The sequence below is a fragment of the Acanthochromis polyacanthus genome, chromosome 15, assembly GCF_021347895.1.
Source record: "Acanthochromis polyacanthus isolate Apoly-LR-REF ecotype Palm Island chromosome 15, KAUST_Apoly_ChrSc, whole genome shotgun sequence".
Taxonomy (NCBI): Eukaryota; Metazoa; Chordata; class Actinopteri; family Pomacentridae; genus Acanthochromis; species Acanthochromis polyacanthus.
The window spans coordinates 21,944,891-21,965,925 of NC_067127.1; the positions used below are offsets into that span (position 1 = coordinate 21,944,891).

General features: G+C 40.2%; 1 protein-coding gene across 4 annotated transcripts in view; it reads left to right on the forward strand.

Annotated features, from left to right (window-relative positions):
- The window catches only part of ltbp1 (latent transforming growth factor beta binding protein 1), a 176,225-nt gene that overhangs the window by 74,274 nt on the left and 80,916 nt on the right, over nucleotides 1-21,035 (forward strand). For all 4 annotated transcript variants that reach the window (XM_051959796.1, XM_051959798.1, XM_051959799.1 and 1 more), the window contains exon 6: nucleotides 18,373-18,570. In XM_051959796.1, the coding sequence (XP_051815756.1) occupies nucleotides 18,373-18,570 (198 nt within the window). The remainder of the gene's footprint in view (nucleotides 1-18,372; nucleotides 18,571-21,035) is intronic.

Below are 21,035 nucleotides of genomic sequence, written 5' to 3' on the forward strand. Positions count from 1 at the left end.
TCTTTCATGGCTTAGCATTAGTACAACTTTCAAACAACATCAAAGCGTAAATAAATCAGAAACTGTAAACCCTTTATCAATCATGTAGATTTTATTGCAGTGTGCTACCGTCAGTATGACAAAGCAATATTCACTAGTTTCTTGCTCTGACAAGAAACTTTTCTCATTTGTGCAGGATACTTTTTGATGTTTTAATAAGATAATACTTCAAATTGTGCTGTTTTTTCAAAGAACTTAAATCAGTTGAATGTGCAAAAAATGTCTATGAATGTCAGACTCCGCCAGTTTATTCAGACTTGATCAGCCAAGTTCTCCCAGTACGATGTGAGCATGTTCTATAGAGCTTCTTGTCATGTCAGAAATCTTCTCAGTCTTCAAGTGCTTCGTAAATGTCCAGTAGGGTTGAGGTCAGATGACTGTGGAAGAAAGTCCATGATAGTCATTACTGCTTTAAGTGTTTGTTTGAGGTGTGTGTGACACTTGTTTGCAAGACAGAGGTTTGGGGCTCGACTATGGGCTATTGTTTATGTTCAAATATCCTGCAGTAGGTGAGATGTTCCACTTCAGATAGCAGCACTACTCCCTTTGTATTTTTTGTCAGGTTAGAGAAGGGAAGATGTTTTTATGTTTTGGCTTTAAAGTTGTTGTTTTGTTAATGTACTTTAGGTCAGGTGTGTAAAACCTTCAATAGAAGTCATCTTTCTGTTGTATTTATTTCAGTAATTTGAACAGCACCCCTGGCCCCAGTTCCACCATTTTCCCCCTTTTGTGGTTGATTTGTGTTAATTGCATACCTACTTTCAATAAATGACCAGTTTCATCCATCCATCTATTATCTATACACAACTTAATCCTCATTAGGGTCGCGGGGGCTGGAGTCTATCCCAGCTGACTTGGGGGAAAGGCAGGTCACACCCTGGACAGGTCATCAGTCTATCAAAGGGCTACACAGAGAGACAAACAAGCACACCTATGGACAGTTAAGAATCACCAGCACCTCAGCATGTTTTTGGACTGTGGAAGGAAGCCAGAGTACCTGGAGAAAACCCACACATGCACAGGAAGAACATAAAAACTCCATACAGAAAGATCCTGGGAAGGCGGGAACACAAACTGAGGATCTTTGAGCTGCAAGGTGAAAGTGCTAACCACCAAACTACTCTGCCACCCCAACCAGTTTCAGCTCTTGTTTAAACAGCATCCAGCAGCTGTTGTTTTACTTCCCCATCTCCCAGTAGACATTGGAGTTGGAACCCCTGGCAAGTGACATTTGCACTTGTTACCTTGGGTTTTATCATATGCAGACTGTACAGGTTCAGCAAATATGTTGACGCTCCAAGAAGCAGCTATCCTCTCTGAGGGTGAGCTGGATTTGAAGCAGTCCAAGAAGCAGAAACTGCAGGTGCAAATCCACCAGAACACACTTTCTAACTAAAACCCGTGGCAGGGTTTACGCCTTAATATTTCCTTTCAGGGAGGCTATAGCTTGCATCAGTCAGCAAGGCAAGGAGCAAAGGCCTATAAAAAAAGAGAAAAATTATAACTGCTACTTTTTAAAACCAATCAAGACAGAAAACGTCTACTACACGGCCTTCATGTTGAAGAAGCTGCTCTACTGCCTGTGGAAGGTGTACAAATGTTGCAGCTCTGACCAATCACAACACAGTGAGTTAACCATCCACAGCTGCTAGCATGCTAATCCTAATAAAGGTGGATCCCACAACCCGAGAAGTAAGTGAGCCTATCAAAGTTGGAGCAGTTCCCTCACTTTGACAACTGTTTTTGCACAGTGCTAGAGTAGATGCATTACAATGTAAAGGTCTGCACTGGCAAAGAATTTTATATTCAGCACAACTACATCCTATGTACTTTTTTTGTATTTATTATTTTCATTTTGATGACTTTTGCTTCACTTTTCCATGGGGTAGTCTCATTTAGCATGCCCAAGCAGAACCCAAACTCAAACTTTTCATTTCCTCTGAATGGTTGGAAATGATTTATTTTTTGTTCAGTAATGTGACCTGCCCATCCCGTAGCTCTAATTTTATACTTTAGCCCTTCTTCATGTTTTCATTGTCAAATTTTGACAAGATGAAGCACAAGCAAAGATGTAATGTCCTGGCAAAGCCAGCCAACAAACACATCATGTGGTTCCTCTAGAGAACGTTAGATTAGAAACATTTTCAGCTAGAAACAAATCCTCTGTGAAAGCTCCAAGCTGAGCTACAGAAGTTTCTTTTCACATAATCCTAATCAGAAAACTTGACTTGAAGAAAATGCGTACATCTAATGCTGGAGGCAAGCATTTCTTGAGCATTATGTACCGATGTGTGTGTGTGTGTCTATGTGTGTAAAATTTATTAAACTATACTTTGAATTTATTAGGGAGTTTGAAAATATTTTAAAGATGCACAGTATAAAAAAATCTGGCATAATACACAAAGTGTGGATAAAGGCAAAATTCTAATATATTTGGCCTGTTTAAGCCCATAGCTTTTAGCAATGCCAGTTTAAATGCTGCTGGGCTCACCACAGGACGAAAGAGTTATAGAGAATAGTTTAAAGAAATGCCTTCAGTTTTGACACGTTCTGCCACACATAGACACCATCTGGTTGCCTTGGTAATATTTTTACTCTGCTGAGGAGTGCAGTGGAGTTATGTGACAATCTGCCTTGTTTTGTCTGTCTGTGTGTTTGCTACATTACTCAAAATTGAATTAACAGATTTGGATGAAGTTTTCAGGGAAGGTCAGAAATGACACAAGGACCAAGTGATTAGATTTTGGCAGTGATGTAGCTTATAGTCTGGATCCACGGATTTGTTAAAGATTTCTGTATCTCTGAGAGCGTCACGGCGTCACTGTATGACAACACGTGAACACTGCGTCAGCTGCCTGCTGACGATCTCATGATAACAATCCTACTACAAATCCACCACAGTGGACTCATTGGGATTTATCCGTCAGAAATGACACAAGGAACAATTGATTAAATTGTGGGGGTGTTTCTGAGTCCCATCAATTCCTGCCGCCCGCTACATATTTAGGTCACATGATTTGGTATTCGTACATAACGTCAGCATGCATAACACATGCCTGTGCTCAGCACAAGGTCATTTTGTTTGTGGGTGCATCTGTATTATATGGCCACATTCTACGTTGCCGTGATTTCTGCCACAAGTTTTTTCAAGATTTCATCTGTCGGAAAACGACCAAGCAGCCTTGGTGGAATACTGCGCTCTGAGTGCTTTTCTTGTTAAAGACTTCTGTATCATTGCAAGGTAGCGGTATGGCATCATTGTAACTATGACTACAAGGGAACACTATGTCAGCTGTCTGCTGATGATCACATGATTACGATCCTACTATAAATCGACTGCTGCGGACCACAAATTTTTTAAAGATTTCATTCTTCGGAAATCATACAATGACAGAGCAGCCTTGGTGGAGTACTGCACTCTCTGATTGCTTTTCTTGTGTATTTATACCATCTTCTCTGTTGTCATAGCATGCTACTGTATAATACACAATCTGATGTTGAGGTTTTGATCCTCAAAGCACATTTCAGATGCTTCACCTTGCACCTGGATGTGACTGAAGGTGCAAAACAGCGTCAGTCACTTGTGCCTGTCCAGGCTCGTTCCATTCCCCCCCTGCCCTCAGCTTTTCTTCCTTCCCCTTGTTCCTGCGACAGCGTTCAAACCTGAGCCAATATGGAAGTTTATCTGCTATCCATGCTGAGCTCAAGAGGCGAGAAAGTGTCATTAGTACTTGTGTTGTTTCTCATACTTACCTGATGAGAGAGGCGGTGAGGGAGGAGTGTTGGTTCACAGCACAGTGGAAAGAAGAGGTGGATCTGTTTAAACTTGCCCTCAGCTTATGATGACCTGCAGGCCAACTCACAGAGACATCAAGTCCAGAAGAAAAGCCCCGGTGATAGATTTATCAGGGATTCAGCAATTTTCTATAACTGAAGAAAAAGTGACATTCTAAAGGTGTTGAAAGTTTCAGCATGTCATTTAGTTTTAGATTGCATCATGCATTATGGAGAAATTATTACTTATCTAAAATAATCACAGTGGAATAAACTTTCTTCTCAATCAAATGTACTCCTGGTTACATGTTACCTCGATACCTTTAGGGCTTTTCACCAGCTAATCAGCAGAAAAATGTTCTCTGGGACACTAGCCCAGTGCTTCATCCATCTATCTGATTACCTCTCAGTCTGACTGGCTCTATCTTTGTTTTTCACATTTTTTTTCTTGCACCCTTTCTGTCGTTATATAATGCTACATTTAGAGACGTGTGTAAATAACTCAAGTTTTGAAGTACTTTTATTACTTGTGCTCTACTTTTTTTTCCAGTTTATGAGACCACATGCTTTTAGTTACAGGTCTAATGTGTACTATTCAGCCCAATTCAGTTTTATTTATATAGCACCAATTCACAACATATGTCATTTCAATGCACTTCACATAGTAAAGACCCGAAGAAATTATTCAGAGAAACCCAAGCACTGATCCCAAGTGTTTGCTCAGACAGTGTCATGCTAACTATCACATATTCAATGGAAAAGCCATGTGTAATGCAAACTCTGTGCAATTGGCAGTATGTTTCAAATTTTGATATGCATGCACTGGCCACAGTTGACATTCACTACTGTTCAAAAGTTTGAAGTCACTTAGAAATATCCTTATTTGTGAAAGAAAAGCATTTAAAAAAAAATAAAGATACCATTAAATGAATCAGAAATACAGTCTAGACATTGTTTTTTTTAAATATTATTTTTATTATCAGATTAGTAATAGCAAAAATGTCTAGACATTGTCAATGTGATAAATGACTATTCTAGCTGGAAACGGCAGATTTTTAATGGAATACACACGTGGACAAAATTGTTGGTACCCCTCAGTTAAAGAAGGAAAAACCCACAATTCTCACTGAAATCACTTGAAACTCACAAAAGTAACAATAAATAAAAATTTATTGAAAATTAAATAATCAAAAACAGCCATTACTTTTGAATTGTTGATTAACATAATTATTTAAAAAAACAAACTAATGAAACAGGCCTGGACAAAAATGATGGTACCTCTATAAAAGATTGAAAACTATTTGACCAGAGTGACATGATTAACTCAGGTGTGTCATTTAATTGACATCACAGGTGTTTCCAAACTCATAATCAGTCAGTCTGCCTATTTAAAGGGAGACAAGTAGTCACCCTGCTGTTTGGTGAAAAGGTGTGTACCACACTGAACATGGACAACAGAAAGCGAAGGAGAGAATTGTCCCAGGACATCCGAAAAAAAATTATAGACAAACATCTTAAAGGTAAAGGCTATAAGACCATCTCTAAACAGCTTGAAGTTCCTGTGACAACAGTGGCTCATATTATTCAGAAGTTCAAGACCCACGGGACAGTAGCCAACCTCCCTGGACGTGGCCGCAAGAGGAAAATTGATGACAAATTGAAGAGACGGATCGTTGGAATTGTATCCAAAGAGCCCAGAGCAACCTCCAAAGAAATTAAAGGTGAACTCCAAGGCCAAGGTACATCAGTGTCAGATCGCACCATTCGTCGTTGTTTGAGCCAAAGCGGACTTCATGGGAGACGACCAAGGAGGACACCACTGCTGAAAAAAACTCATAAAAAAGCCAGACTGGAATTTGCAAAAATGCATGTTGACAAGCCACAAAGCTTCTGGGAGAATGTCCTTTGGACAGATGAGACCAAACTGGAGCTTTTTGGTAAGGCACATCAACTCTGTGTTCATAGACTCAAAAACCAAGCATACGAAGAAAAGAACACTGTCCCTACGGTGAAACATGGAGGAGGCTCAGTAATGTTTTGGGGCTGCTTTGCTGCATCTGGCACAGGGTGTCTTGAAAGTGTGCAAGGTACGATGAAATCTGAAGACTATCAAGGCATTCTGGAGAGAAATGTGCTGCCTAGTGTCAGAAAGCTTCTCAGTCACAGGTCATGGATCTTCCAACAGGACAACGATCCAAAACACACAGCCAAAAACACCCAAGAATGGCTGAGAGAAAAGCGTTGGACTATTCTAAAGTGGCCTTCTATGAGCCCAGATCTGAATCCCATTGAACATATGTGGAAGGAGCTGAAACATGCCATTTGGAGAAGACACCCATCAAACCTGAGACAACTGGAGCTGTTTGCTCATGAGGAGTGGGCCAAAATACCTGTTGACAGCTGCAGAACGCTCATTGACAAATACAGAAATCGTTTAATTGCAGTGATTGCCTCAAAAGGTTGTGCAACAAAATATTAAGTTATGGGTACCATCATTTTTGTCCAGCCCTATTTCATTAGTTTGTTTTTTAAATAGTTATGTTAATCAACAATTCAAAAGTGATGGCTGATTTTGATTATTTAATTTTCAATAAATTTTTATTTATTGTTACTTTTGTGAGCTTCAAGTGATTTCAGTGAGAATTGTGGGTTTTTCCTTCTTTAACTGAGGGGTACCAACAATTTTGTCCACGTGTGTATCTACATCGGGGTGCAAAGGAACATTTCCAGCAAACATCACTCCTGTGTTCTAATGCTACATTGTGTTAGCTAACGGTGATGAAAGGCTAATTGATGATTAGAAAACCCTTGTGCAGTTATGTTAGCACACGAATAAAAGTAGGAATTTTCATGGAGAACATGAAATTGTCTGGGTGACCCCAAACTTTTGAAAGGTGGTGTGTATTTTTTTGGCATATTTTAGCTTTAATCAAAAAAAAAATTGCAGCTTCTGCAACTTAGACAGCTCTTGGCCATATTACAGTTTGGGTAATATTTCAATTTATTGTTCAGCTGTAATATCAGCAAATGTAGTGTCTACAGATATGGACCTGTACGCGTAGCCTGTGGCCTACGGATACGGCACTTTCCATTTGCTTCTTTAATTCTCGCTGCCTGAAATACCCCAGCGCCCCTATCGAGTGGCCATTTTCACGGCAAACAGGACTTCCATGTCGACATGAACTGACTTGTGCTGTATATACATGTGTCTCTATTGCATTCACTATAGTTACACCCGCTGTCTTTGGCCAGTTATTTAAAAAGTAATAAACATGAATGAGATCGCCACGGTGTAGAAAGGTTTATAATAGAGTATAAGATGTATTTCAGTAGATCTATGTCATGGTTAAAGTTATATAACAGCTGTATACATACAAACAAAATCACGGCATGAAACAATGGCAATGTATATGTCATATATGCCCTATATCCGTACCTCTAGTACAGATGGTACGGGTCTGTACCTCTAGCATCAATCATCAGCAAAACTATCATTTCTTAGTAAAGGACCATAAGTATCATGTAAGATAGAGACATTCAAATATTTCACACCTCAGGTAAATTACTTTAATTTGGTACTAATTTATCTCTTTTAATACATTATTATTCCGTTGTGTTTCTGCCACAGCTATAACTACAAGTGCAACTGTCACATCTGCTACAAGCTCATCCTACAACCATTACCATTTACCTTTACTGTGGTGTCTGCTGTCTTTATACCAGCAGAAAAGGGCAGCATGTACTTGTTTTGGCTGTAGCTACGGTTACCACAAAGATGGTAATTCTGGGTCTTCAACCTGATAATAGATTTCACATTGGTTACTCCCTGTTTGTTACTCCTTCAAATCAGAGCTTCAGCGATGATATTGACATCAGATGTATAGGGAAAGTTTAGTTTTAGAATCATGTCACCATTTGTGTGAGGGCTTTCTGAATCCTGACAATATAAGATATTTGTAGACATATATTATAGTCGTGACATGGTCAGTTCAGCAGATGTTGGAGAAATAAAAGTTCATGGCAAAGAAGAGGTGAAAACTACATGGGCAATTGATGATAGTTTGTTGACAGTCAAAATATTCAGGGAATGACTTGATAGCACTTAAGAGGTTTCTTTATAAAATCTGAATAATTCAGTCTGTTGTATGTGTATCCCATTTGGCCTGCTGCAGCCCCACGAGAGTGGATTTAAGTGGTGTTTTTCCAGCTCCTCTGGTATATTTTCTCCCAGGTGAGCGCAGCAGCTTGCCAAGTGCTGAGAGCTTTCTGGCCCTCAGTTCCTGCTTCCTTTATTAAAGATGCCTATAGCTGCCAGTTCATTTGTTGAAGCTCGAACAATATCAAATCATTTACAACTGGGTAGAAAAAAAAGATTTTGAGGGAACGTATAGGACTTGAGTTGAGAGTGGAACATAATGCAGGAGAGCTTAAAGGAGAAAGACAGGTGTAGCACTTTATTCACAGGAATGTAGTTTTCTCGTAGTAATTTTCTCCTCATCTGTGACTTTCATTTTATATGCAACAACTCCTGCATATCCAGACTCTTTTGCTCTACAGACTCTGTGCTTCAGCACATTTAGTAAAATAATGGCTACCACAATAGAGTGGCTTGAAAGCAGTTTAACTTGGTTTACATCAATATACAAATTGTGTGTGAGATATAGCACATTTAATGCAGACTGCCCAAATTGCAAAGAGAATTACAAACTGCATCTTGGCCAGCTGTGCATCATTCCATTGTTGGTTTCTGAGCAAAAGAGACGCTTGGCTAAGACCTCTAGAGCCTCCATCAGATGTTAGAAGTTGTGGCTCTTTGTTTTTCTACAGATGGGACCATAGCAACTGATCTGTGAGATATTTTGGCTTCACATTAAAAGAGATAATAAATGAAAAAAACAAACAAAAAGGGCTGTCTTCCTAAGGAGCCTGCTATAGAATTTGCATTGAATCATTCGTTGGCAGGCAAGGACCACTTGGCCACAGTCTCCACTTAATGGGGCTGACTTGTCTCATTGACGAACCTTAGGAACCTGCCTGAGGAGACAAGGAACTCACATTCTCTGCCTTCACATGCAACCTGTTCTCCACTGAAGGCTGCAACACCAGCACAAATGCTGAACATGTTCCTGTGCATCCATAGAGCCGAAAAATATGTCATCCAGGTAAACAAACACAAACCTGCTTAGCTTGTCACTGGGTACATTGATGATAAGTGCCTGGAATATTGTGAGCCTGGTCTTTTGGCACAGGGGTGTATTTATCCATAAAGTGTCCTGGAAGTCCACAGTAGTAGCTACAGAGCCTCTAGAGAATTCTCTTCTGGTGCTCTGCTGATGCTAGGCTCATCTCCACTAGTTGCATGGGTTCACTGGAAGGAGAGGGCACAGTAGGTGCAGGTAATCTCTGGTAATTGAGGAGAGGTAGGTTGCTGGGAAAGCTTGCTGAGCAAGGAGATGTGTAAATGGGACTCTCTCTTTAGCCTTTGCCTATGTCTCTCTTAAAGTCTGTTGTCTGAGCGGGCCGCTAGACAAATGAACTTCTCTCAGAAAGTAATTTCATCTTGTATGGTCAATTCCTCTTTAATATTTTTCAGCTAAACCTGACATTCCTTGCAGCGCCACCGCATCCTAGTTGCTCTCCGCTGCAAGAATGTGGAAATTAATTGTGTTCAGGGCAACAGAAGTGGAGCCATAGCGGTTTCGTTTCCTTGAACACACTGGCTGTCAGTCCATGCAGGACTTTCATTATCTCCCACAGGGCCATCTCCTGTTGCCCCAGTAGGGCTTCATGGGTGGAGAGGATTTGTCCAGTGCACTCAGTTTCTTTAGGGTCTGTTTTGGCCAGATTGTTCTATTATGTTTTGGTTTGGTTTTGGACCGAGATGCAAAACCCAGTAGTTGTGACAAAAGTAGTTGTGATTTATTGAGCAAAAGTCTCCGAAGGGAAGCAGTGGTGGCTGAGGGCCGACTGGTGTCTGATGGTAAAGTGAACTGAAGGGTAGAGGAACGGGAACAAAACAAAACCAAAACCAACCAATAACAGAAACCATTGCAGTGTGGCTTTACAGTGTGACTAGAATTCAGCTAATTAGAGGCTTTTCATGAATGTGTCAGTTCAGCTGATTAATTAAACTTCTTTGACTGACAAGATTGTTGAAAAATTCCCTAATATCAGCCAGAAGCAAAATCAACTCCTGTGGTCTGTATTGACTGACTGATTATACAGTTAAACTGCCAGTAATCGAAGGATGGATGTTTAAAAATGCTTCGATGAATAAACCACTCAGACAAGATCTGACCTAAAAAATGACAGTGTTATTGGTTAATTTTAAATGTATGATGGAACCTCTGGGACACTTTTAATGTTGACTTTATTATTCATATTAGGGAGTGTGGTAAATTCTGTAGTGTGGGCGATGTACACAGTGCTGAATGGAATTCCTGTGAGGGTGAATAAGCTTTTAGAGTCTCACAGGCAGACAGTTGGACTGAGACTTACTGCATAAAACCTGGACATTGAGAGTCGGTGTCCTGTTTTCTCAGCTGAGTGTAAAAGAAGGGCAGCAGGAGAACTGAAGTCTTAGCTCTCAGCACTCCATTTTCAAAGAGGTACTTTTGCAAATCCTAGTGTGCACACACCTCTTTATTGACTAATACTGCCAGCAGTTCTGGACATAAGCATCTCTTTTTGCAAGGATAATTCTGGTTTATTATGACTTGGCTCGTCTTTGAGAAGTTCTCTTTAAAATCTAAGACTGTGGAACACTACATTTCAGAGTAATTTAGGTCAGGAAGTAACATCAGCACAGACACTTGCTCTGTATTGTACAGTATACAACAGAGGTGAGAAGGCTGCTGTGCAATATTACTTGAATGTCAGATGAATCTAAATTGTAACATCTTCTAGTAATTGCACTATCTCTAAGTTGAATAGCACATTTGCTTTTATGTAAAATTATATAGATGGGTTTAGCTAATAGATTTATGAAGCTCTCAGTAGCCAATCAGTGCACAAAAGTCAACAGCTTTCATTACTGAGACTCAAGTCTTTTATATTTTCAACACTTTGTATGTCAACCTTTATTGTTGATGACAGACTCAACCCTTCTCAGGATGGAGGGTACCACATTTCTGGAGAGATGTTTTGTCATTCTTCACAGACTATTTTTTCAGCTGTTCTTGGGTGGAGATGGTTGTGTTGCTCTACTTTCCCTTTAAAGCACCCCAAAGGTGTTCTATTGGATTCAAGTCGGGTGAAATACTTGGCCAGGTCATACTTTCCACCTCTTTTAGACACTGCCTGTTTGTCCAAGACGGAGAAATGTCTGCTGTTCATGTGTCATTATATAGCATGTTTATGACTGATGGGAAATCATAGCATAGCCGCACTAGACAACTCACGTCAACGAATTTAATTCTCTGCCAGGGTCGGTCTAGTTACCCTTGGTAAGCCTCGAGGTTGGATGCTCCTAAAACTGGTCGACGAATCACCATGAAGTGTAGAGTCAGAAGGCGGGCATAACTACACACGTGGACAAAATTGTTGGTACCCCTCAGTTAAAGAAGGAAAAACCCACAATTCTCACTGAAATCACTTGAAACTCACAAAAGTAACAATAAATAAAAATTTATTGAAAATTAAATAATCAAGAACAGCCATCACTTTTGAATTGTTGATTAACATAATTATTTAAAAAAACAAACTAATGAAACAGGCCTGGACAAAAATGATGGTACCTCTATAAAAGATTGAAAACTATTTGACCAGAGTGACATGATTAATTCAGGTGTGTCATTTAATTGACATCACAGGTGTTTCCAAACTCATAATCAGTCAGTCTGCCTATTTAAAGGGAGACAAGTAGTCACCCTGCTGTTTGGTGAAAAGGTGTGTACCACACTGAACATGGACAACAGAAAGCGAAGGAGAGAATTGTCCCAGGACATCCGAAAAAAAATTATAGACAAACATCTTAAAGGTAAAGGCTATAAGACCATCTCTAAACAGCTTGAAGTTCCTGTGACAACAGTGGCTCATATTATTCAGAAGTTCAAGACCCACGGGACAGTAGCCAACCTCCCTGGACGTGGCCACAAGAGGAAAATTGATGACAAATTGAAGAGACGGATCGTTGGAATTGTATCCAAAGAGCCCAGAGCAACCTCCAAAGAAATTAAAGGTGAACTCCAAGGCCAAGGTACATCAGTGTCAGATCGCACCATTCGTCGTTGTTTGAGCCAAAGTGGACTTCATGGGAGACGACCAAGGAGGACACCACTGCTGAAAAAAACTCATAAAAAAGCCAGACTGGAATTTGCAAAAATGCATGTTGACAAGCCACAAAGCTTCTGGGAGAATGTCCTTTGGACAGATGAGACCAAACTGGAGCTTTTTGGTAAGGCACATCAACTCTATGTTCATAGACTCAAAAACCAAGCATACGAAGAAAAGAACACTGTCCCTACGGTGAAACATGGAGGAGGCTCAGTAATGTTTTGGGGCTGCTTTGCTGCATCTGGCACAGGGTGTCTTGAAAGTGTGCAAGGTACGATGAAATCTGAAGACTATCAAGGCATTCTGGAGAGAAATGTGCTGCCTAGTGTCAGAAAGCTTGGTCTCAGTCGCAGGTCATGGGTCTTCCAACAGGACAACGATCCAAAACACACAGCCAAAAACACCCAAGAATGGCTGAGAGAAAAGCATTGGACTATTCTAAAGTGGCCTTCTTTGAGCCCAGATCTGAATCCCATTGAACATATGTGGAAGGAGCTGAAACATGCCATTTGGAGAAGACACCCATCAAACCTGAGACAACTGGAGCTGTTTGCTCATGAGGAGTGGGCCAAAATACCTGTTGACAGCTGCAGAACGCTCATTGACAAATACAGAAATCATTTAATTGCAGTGATTGCCTCAAAAGGTTGTGCAACAAAATATTAAGTTATGGGTACCATCATTTTTGTCCAGTCCTATTTCATTAGTTTGTTTTTTTTAAAAATGATGTTAATCAACAATTCAAAAGTGATGGCTGATTTTGATTATTTAATTTTCAATAAATTTTTATTTATTGTTACTTTTGTGAGTTTCAAGTGATTTCAGTGAGAATTGTGGGTTTTTCCTTCTTTAACTGAGGGGTACCAACAATTTTGTCCACGTGTGTAAGTGACGATTCTGACAGAAACAACCGGAAACAACCATAGAAACAAGGATAGACAAGAAGATGGCTGCGCACAATAAACCGTTATCTTTCGACTCGGCTTTGGCCACAGCCCTTAAAGATTTGAAGCTAAAATTCAACTTGAATGATAAACAAAGGATAAGATAAGAAAGATAAATAAGGCTTCACTGAACTCCCACATCCTCTGATTTCCAGCGCTCGAGAAACTACGTCAGCCTATTCATTGCGCTGATTGGTTGTATACCTACCCAATTGCTGTGATTTGAAAGACAACCTTTTTGCCCGTCTCCCTCCTTGTCGAGAGTTCTTAGACCCTTGCGTCTTCAGACCTGGGTCTATCACAGCTCGGCTAGGGAAATCAAATATTCTCCAAAAAGTTCTTCCCAACTCTGTTGCAGAAGTTCCCATAAAATCAGGGTAAATCTCACTCTGTACAAGTCACTGACCCAAGATCCAACAAAAAATGCCCCACATCATCAGCTTCCTTCTACATCAGGGGTCACCAACTATATTTGCCAGAGGGCCAGAATTTTACCGGACAGTCACTTTGGGGGCCGGACCCTCAAACAAAAATTAAATAAAAATCGAATTTTGGCATAACATTATTATTTGATGTTTATTTTTTAGATTTTTTCCATTTCATTACAAAACTGAAGGCATTTTTAGCCTTTATGAGTCAGTGCTCCTATCACCTGTACCACAGTCAACCACTAGGAGTGATAGAGATATTTTGCCTCATCTCAAGTCAACTTTATTCACAGAGCACTTGAAAAAGAAACACCGCAGAAGTGACAGGAAAAGGCCTCTTAACATGGGTAAAATGGCACTCTCTAAGGCCACGAAATGAAAAGTTGATGTGGAAAACAGATCCTTTAATAATGACTGGACTGACTGCTTTAATAGTGTGGACTACATGATATTTTCTCTTTAATCCTCACAATTTTGGAATCCAGTCGCGGGCCGGATTGGACGGTTCGGCGGGCCAGATTCGGCCCGCGGGCCGCCAATTGATGATCACTGTTCTACATGTTTGACAGTTGATGTCACACACTGAGGAACCATCCTTTCTCCTACTCAATGGCATACAAAAATCTTGCATGATAAACCAAAGATAAAAAATTTTGGTTCATCAGTCCATAATTCTTTCTTCCAGTCTTCAGTAGTCCATTGGTGGTGTTTCATGGTCCAGGCAAACCTCTTTTTCTTATTTTGATGTCTTAGCAATGGCTTTCTTGCTACAAATATTAAGCTGTGCTTCAAGCTGTTGTCCTGTGAGCCACCTATCACCAAGCTGTTGACTCTCACAAACTTGTCTTCTGCTTCTGCTGTGGCTTTGGGTCTTCTAGACCTCTTCCTGTCAGAGTTTCCTCCAGTTTCTGAGCCTTTTGATGGTGAAGAAAACTGTACTCACTGACACTTTGAGTTTCTCTGTAGGAAAGACCTACATTTTTAAACAATATGATCATCTGTCTCTCTTTCATTGCTAATTGCCTTTTCCTCGCCATTTTATAGCAACACACTACTTTCTGCAATACAATACTGTTCAAATAATGCTCTGGCGGGTATGGACTACTTTTATGCAGATAGAGGGAGTTGTAAGTAATCAAGAAAAGTTGGGACACCTGTAGGATTTTGTAGCATCAACTTTTAAGGCTGTTTAAAAAAGCATTTCTGCAGAACAGCTTTAAGTTGTTAACCCATTTCTTGTTCCCTGATAAAGGTCTTTTTGTATAATTCTGAAATGTACATTATTTTTAGGTTTTGGGTAACTTTACTTTTTTTTTTTAAAACTTCTGGTAGTTCACCATGTACCTTTGTACCATTTCAAGCTATTCATTGGACTTGAATAGATTGGATTTCAATAAAAAAAAATGGAAAATTTGGGGGGTTCTAAAACTTTTGACAAGTAGGATATATTCACTTTTATTTGTTGTGGCCTGTATTTTCAAGTGATTTCAATTTGATTGTGCAGAAGAGGGAACACTCGATTTGTCAACTTAAAAATAATATAATTCCTGAAGTATTATACAAATTGGAATCACTGAACATTTAGAGGATATTTCACCAGTCTGTGCTCACTTGTGTTGCATCCAGTTTCTGTTTTATTGACCGTGGATATGTTAAATGTCCTTGACTACCAAGCATATGAAAGAACACTGATTTTTGGGAAATCTCAACAAAGATTTTGAGGACAAACATGTATCCTGAAACAATAGAATCATCTTAGAAAAATGCCTTCTGTGTCCAAGTAGTGCTCTACTATATAATCATACATTTTCATTATATCCAATGCAGCTGAACTGTGTGGAGGGTTTCGGATGAATTCTGTATTACTCTAGTATAATGGATGTTTTGTATAAAGCCACATGATGATGAATTAGTGGTAGGGGTGATGGTTTGGACAGTGAGCTAAATATGCAGTGGCCGAGATGACTGGAGGGTGGTGTGAGTAATTGCTGCTGTATGGGGCTGGAGTCTTTACATGTGAATCATTGGTAGCATCACTTTCCTGTTCAAAGATCTGTGCCTTCTAATCAAACTTTATCAAGCCTGAGTTTCTTTTGAAGAGATAAGAGAGGAGAAAATAATCAGAAGAGCAGCAAGAAAAGTGAAATAAAGTTTAGAGCCATGTGTCTGTTTTGTCTGGGATCTTGTGCTAATTTCTTCAAACTTCATCACAGGATTCAAACAGGAAACGTGCTGCTTGCATACGTATATCATCACCTCCTTTGCTGTGTGTTAACGCCTTTTGGCTGCAGAACAGTGAACCCTCTGTATCCCTCATGTCACTCTGGTGTCTTACATAAGCACCGCATTGCTGTTTGTATTTGGTCTGTTCCCTCCGGTAGAAGAGTGCTGCCGCCTCTTCAGTTTGTAAGTTTCTGCCACCTGTTGTGCTGTAGTAACGGTCTGCCTGAAAACCTGACAAGTTGTAGGAGGCAAACCATTGGACATGAAGAAGGGGGTTTGAAAAAAAGTTCAGCTAAATTTGTGTTGTTCTCACTGAGAAATAATTTTTTGAAAGTTGTTGGTGGTAGTTGTACAGATATTCTTACACTGCCAGTCAAAAGTTTGGACACATCTTCTCATTTCATGTATTTTCTTTATTTTCATGACTACAGTGGTCCCTCACCATATCACAGTTTACTTTTCACGGTCTCAATGTATCGCACATTTTTAAATTGCATTTGGTATTGCAGAGTTTTTGCTTTATTGCGGGATTTATCTCTATATAGGCATTTTTAAATATTCATTATTGTGGCAAACTGTGTTTAAGAATGACACTGGAGAAAGAATATTTGTTTTTATGCACTCTGCAACTGGCAGATGCTTTTATTTTGACACAGAGAGAGCAACAGTGTAGAAAATGTAGCGGAGAGTCATCAAACACACTACACTTCACGCTCACGTTCCTGACAACATAACACTTAACCAAACTAACTATGCTGACTAAACCACAAAAACACAATGAAACACAAACACTATTAACACTATAACACTAACAGAAACCACAATAATGTCATTTAACCCCCAACACTGCGAACTCCCACGGTAGAACCCCTGCGATAGACGAGGGACCACTGTTTTTACATTGTAGATTCTTACTGAAGGCATCGAAGCTATGAATGAACACATATGGAGAATTGTAGTAAACGAAAAAGTGTGAAATAAATCAAAATATGTTTTAGATTTTAGATTCTTCAAAATAGCCACCCCTTGCTTTGATTACTGCTTTGCACACTCTTGTCACATACCTTTTGACTTAGTCTGGGAATACCCAGACTGCCTGTGCACTCATTGTCATTTCGTTTACTAGGCAGTCTGGCGACCTGGGGTTGAATTTGTCCCTGAGTCAGGGATCCAATCACAGGACGGGGAGGGACAGTTAGACGATGACGCACACTAAGCGACTACGCGCAATGCATGATGGGTTGTTTGAGAAGAAGCGTTACCTTTGTTGTCGTGTTTCCGAAGGAACAAGCTAGTGGACTCGGTGGGTTTGGGCAGGTCTTTTTCAAAGTCCTCGGTGTCTTGGACGGGGTGGGTTCACGTTGTCTTTTCGATACGCTGCTTAACCGGACGTTCTCTTCCCATTGCCTGAATAAAGGAAAGTCTTTTTCAAGCCGACCGAGTGTGGAGGTGCAGCGCTGGCAGCATCTGTTTGACTGCTCCGGCTCCGGGGTGACTATCAGGTCCATCATCGCTAACCTATCTGATATGGTCGGCGTTGTTTTTGACACAAACATATCTGTGGAGTGTGCATAAACACGGGGTCCACTTTCCCTCATGTTTACTTTACATAAACGGCAAGAATCGTCCGGCGACATGGCGAAAGAAGCAAACACATGAGCAAACACAGCAATGATTCTTTTTCGTGGTGCTGCCGTCGCTCTGCATTTACGTCAGCGGCTAGCAGTGACACGATTGGCTGTGAGCTTCAACTGCCCCAGACTGACTGACATATGCAGCGCCCAATCAACGGCTGTGGAAAATTTTAAACTGCTCCACCCCTACAAGAAAATGAATAGCAGGTACCCAGCCTGTATCTCACTTGAGATTCAGGCTGGTGGTAGCCAGCCTACTTTTGACTGGTAGTGTAGCTTAAGCAATGTAAAAGAGTCTCAGTAATGTTCCACAATACTGTTAGCACCCAAAATGAAATCTATGACATGCATTATCTACTGCGTGTACAGTAAAGCACATTTTGTAGGCTTCCCTAGAATTGGTCTCAGTGGATCCAGAAAATTCTGACAGGCTGTTTTAAATCTCTGATATACAGCTGTTAGAAATATGCGGCTGCATTGACAGCGCGCTGAGTAGTAAAATAAATAAGCTAACTTCCACAATAACCGTTTCCTATTTCATCGCTTGACTTTTTTTGCTGTAACAGTGATTTTTGCTGTAATACTTTAAATACTCTTCATAGCTCTCCATCATAGTAACGTAGTGGTAAGTAGTCAGCACGCGTCTGTTCAGGTTGTGCAGAAGAAGAGTGAAACGTGTCTGTTATGGTAGTGCACATAGAAGAGAGGCTCTGTGAATAGCATCCCTCATGATACCCATTATCTCTGATGAGATTTTAGCTTTTGTTAAGTGGACTGACACAAAGAAAACCTGGCTACGATGAGCTTTCTTTGCAATACATCCCCTGTGTTTCTGTTTGGCCCTGCTTCTGTGTTTATGAGTGCAGGGCCACTTCTACATCCAGTGTGATCTTACTCTGACGTACTTCGGGCTAATTATTGACAGATGTGCTGAAAAGCCACACAAATGTGAATCCAGACAGACTCACACACATGTTGATAATGGCAAGTCCTTCTCTGGTGTGTATTTTTGTGCATAGTACATTACTATCTTTTCTTGTTCTTTTTTCTTCTCAGTGGTGTGTCACCTGCCTTGTATGAATGGTGGCAAGTGCAGCACCAGGGACAAGTGCCAGTGCCCTCCAAACTTTACAGGAAAGTTCTGCCAGATGCCAGTCCAGAACGGACACCAGCAGGCATCAGGAGGCTTCAGCCAAACTCAGGTCCACTCCACACACACTCTGCCTCTGACGTACAGCAACGGCCAAACTCCCGGTGAGTTTAAGACGCAACTGTGAAATCAGTGCTGCTATTAAAGGTTAACAAATGATTCTGCGACCTTGATGGAAAATGTGGGTGGAAACGGTTAAAGAGTACCACTTTCCTATTCCTTATCAGCAAACTTCCTCTGAAGGATGAATGTTTCAGTCCATTTACGTCAAGTCACGCATTGCAAGGGCTGCATGGAAGACTGTAAAAAACACAGTTCTTGAATGTATAATGCTGCAGCTGTAGAGGGTGGTCAGCAGTGATGTGAAAGGGGAGGCAATTTGCAGTAAATGACCTACAACACTATCTATAAACAGCATAGCCTTTTAAGCAAGTAACATAAGCCCTGTTTCCTACAACAGAACTGGTTACTGGTCTGTAGCAATAGACTGTGGTTTAACACAAAGAGAGTACATTCTCAATAAATCCTAAATGGATCATTTTTTAAAAGTGAAATGCTAGAATAACATTCCCATCCTACATTATTTCCTGCATGTTGCATCATTTTTTTATATGTTTATTTGTTTATCATGGATGGATGGATGATGTAACTTTTACATTTTTTGTTCGTTTCAGAGCTATTTGAACGAGCTAAACATGATGTCGAAAAGTTGTATGAGTATTTGTACATCGCTTTTGATCATTTAATCCCATTTAATTATGGAAACGCATGCAGTTGCTAGCTAACTTATTGATACTGAAAGTGTAAAGAAAATTAATAAAACATCAAATTGTATTTTACTTTTTGGTAATTTATAATATAATGTGTTAGAACCATTTAAAGTATATTCAAATATCCCAGCTGAGGAGGTCATTTGCTTGCTTGTATGAAATAGTCTGAAAGTGGAAGCATAAATACCAAACATTTCCACTTACTGTGTTTTATGCATAGACTGTATATAAAGATGGACGTAGCACCTGGCTCCAGAATTGAAGCCCACCCGGAAGTGTCAAAAACTTGCAATATCACGCCGTCCGCTAGGGTTGGCTCTAAAAAGCTTTTTCTCCATAGACCCAATTCATTTTTGGAAAAAATAAAATTTGATAGACTGATGTTCTACAGCTCAGGATTTTTTTCCCGTTAGTTTTCATGGTCAAAATGAGAGATCAGGTGGCCGATCTTAAAATAAATCAATACTGAATTTTAAATAAATCGTTAAAGTTGGCAGAGCCAGGGGGCATGGCTATACTTGATAGACAGCAACAGAAGCCTCTGCGGTAAAATGTGGGCAGGATAAGAGAGTCCTCAGCCAATCCTGCCCCTAGTTGCTCTCCGGTCCAGCCTGTTTGATGACGCTTTTTACGTCACTGGCTCCAAAAAATCCAAAACGGCGACCAGAAAGTAGCAAAATCCGGGCTTTATTTTCTCGGTGTTGAAACCAACGGGTGACGTCACGGTTAGTTTACGCCTGGTTTTATGTCATAAACTGAATATCTCTGATGTTTGAATTCTTCATTTTACAAAAACACATTGAGCCCTAGAAGATGATACTGAGCATTTGTTTGACGATTTTATTCCGTTTTTCAGACTATTCCTTTGTTCCTGGACAACAGTTAGGATAATAGGAAGTAGACACAGCAAAGTGGAGTCTGTCAGAAGTTCAAAGTAGTGACTCTGAGAGGCTGTTTTATCTCAGTGCGTTAGCTACTTCTAAATGTGCATCAGAATAGCAGAATTAGAAGGACTTTCATCTAATTCACTGTAACCAAACATATTTTGACCCATAGTGTGATAAATAAGTACGTACATCCTACAAGCAGCTTGGCAATCAGAAATTTGAAATGATCTCTTTAGTTTGTGACAGTCAGTATAACAGACAGTCCACATAGGCCAAAAAAGAATGAAGCAGGGGCTGAGACTTTCAAGCTTTGATTATGCTCCCGTGCGGACCAGTACACAGAAAGCTAGAGACAACAACAGATACGATGTTGTTGCTGCACTATTTTAGTCTGTGGGAGTCCACTTCGAGGACTCTGTTCCATGCATGCTCAGTATTTCACATCTATGTATGTACTGAGCTGCATACTAATATGTGCAGACAGGTCTGTATGGACACTAGCAGATGCTGACATACATGTGTATGCAGTAGCATATGAATAAAGAAAAAGTAGAAAGAAAGAAGTATGTATTTCAGTGCATGCTTTCTGGGTGACATAAAATTCTTCACCTGTCTAAATCAATGAGGGTCTGCTTGGACACCCTCTGCCAACATCCACATGCAGCCCAAAATCTGTGATCAAGCAGAGCATCTACATTGTAGCTGTGGCAGAAAAACACGCCTTCCATCTACAGTGACCAACATTATTTTCTAATCAATCAATCAAAATTTATTTGTATAGCCCTTTACAACAGCCCAAAGCGTGACCAAAGTGCTTCACAGTAAAACAAACAAACAAACAAGACATTAACTTAAAAACAATACAGTAACTTAAAACAGGGCAAACAATCACCCTCGCACTCACACCTATAG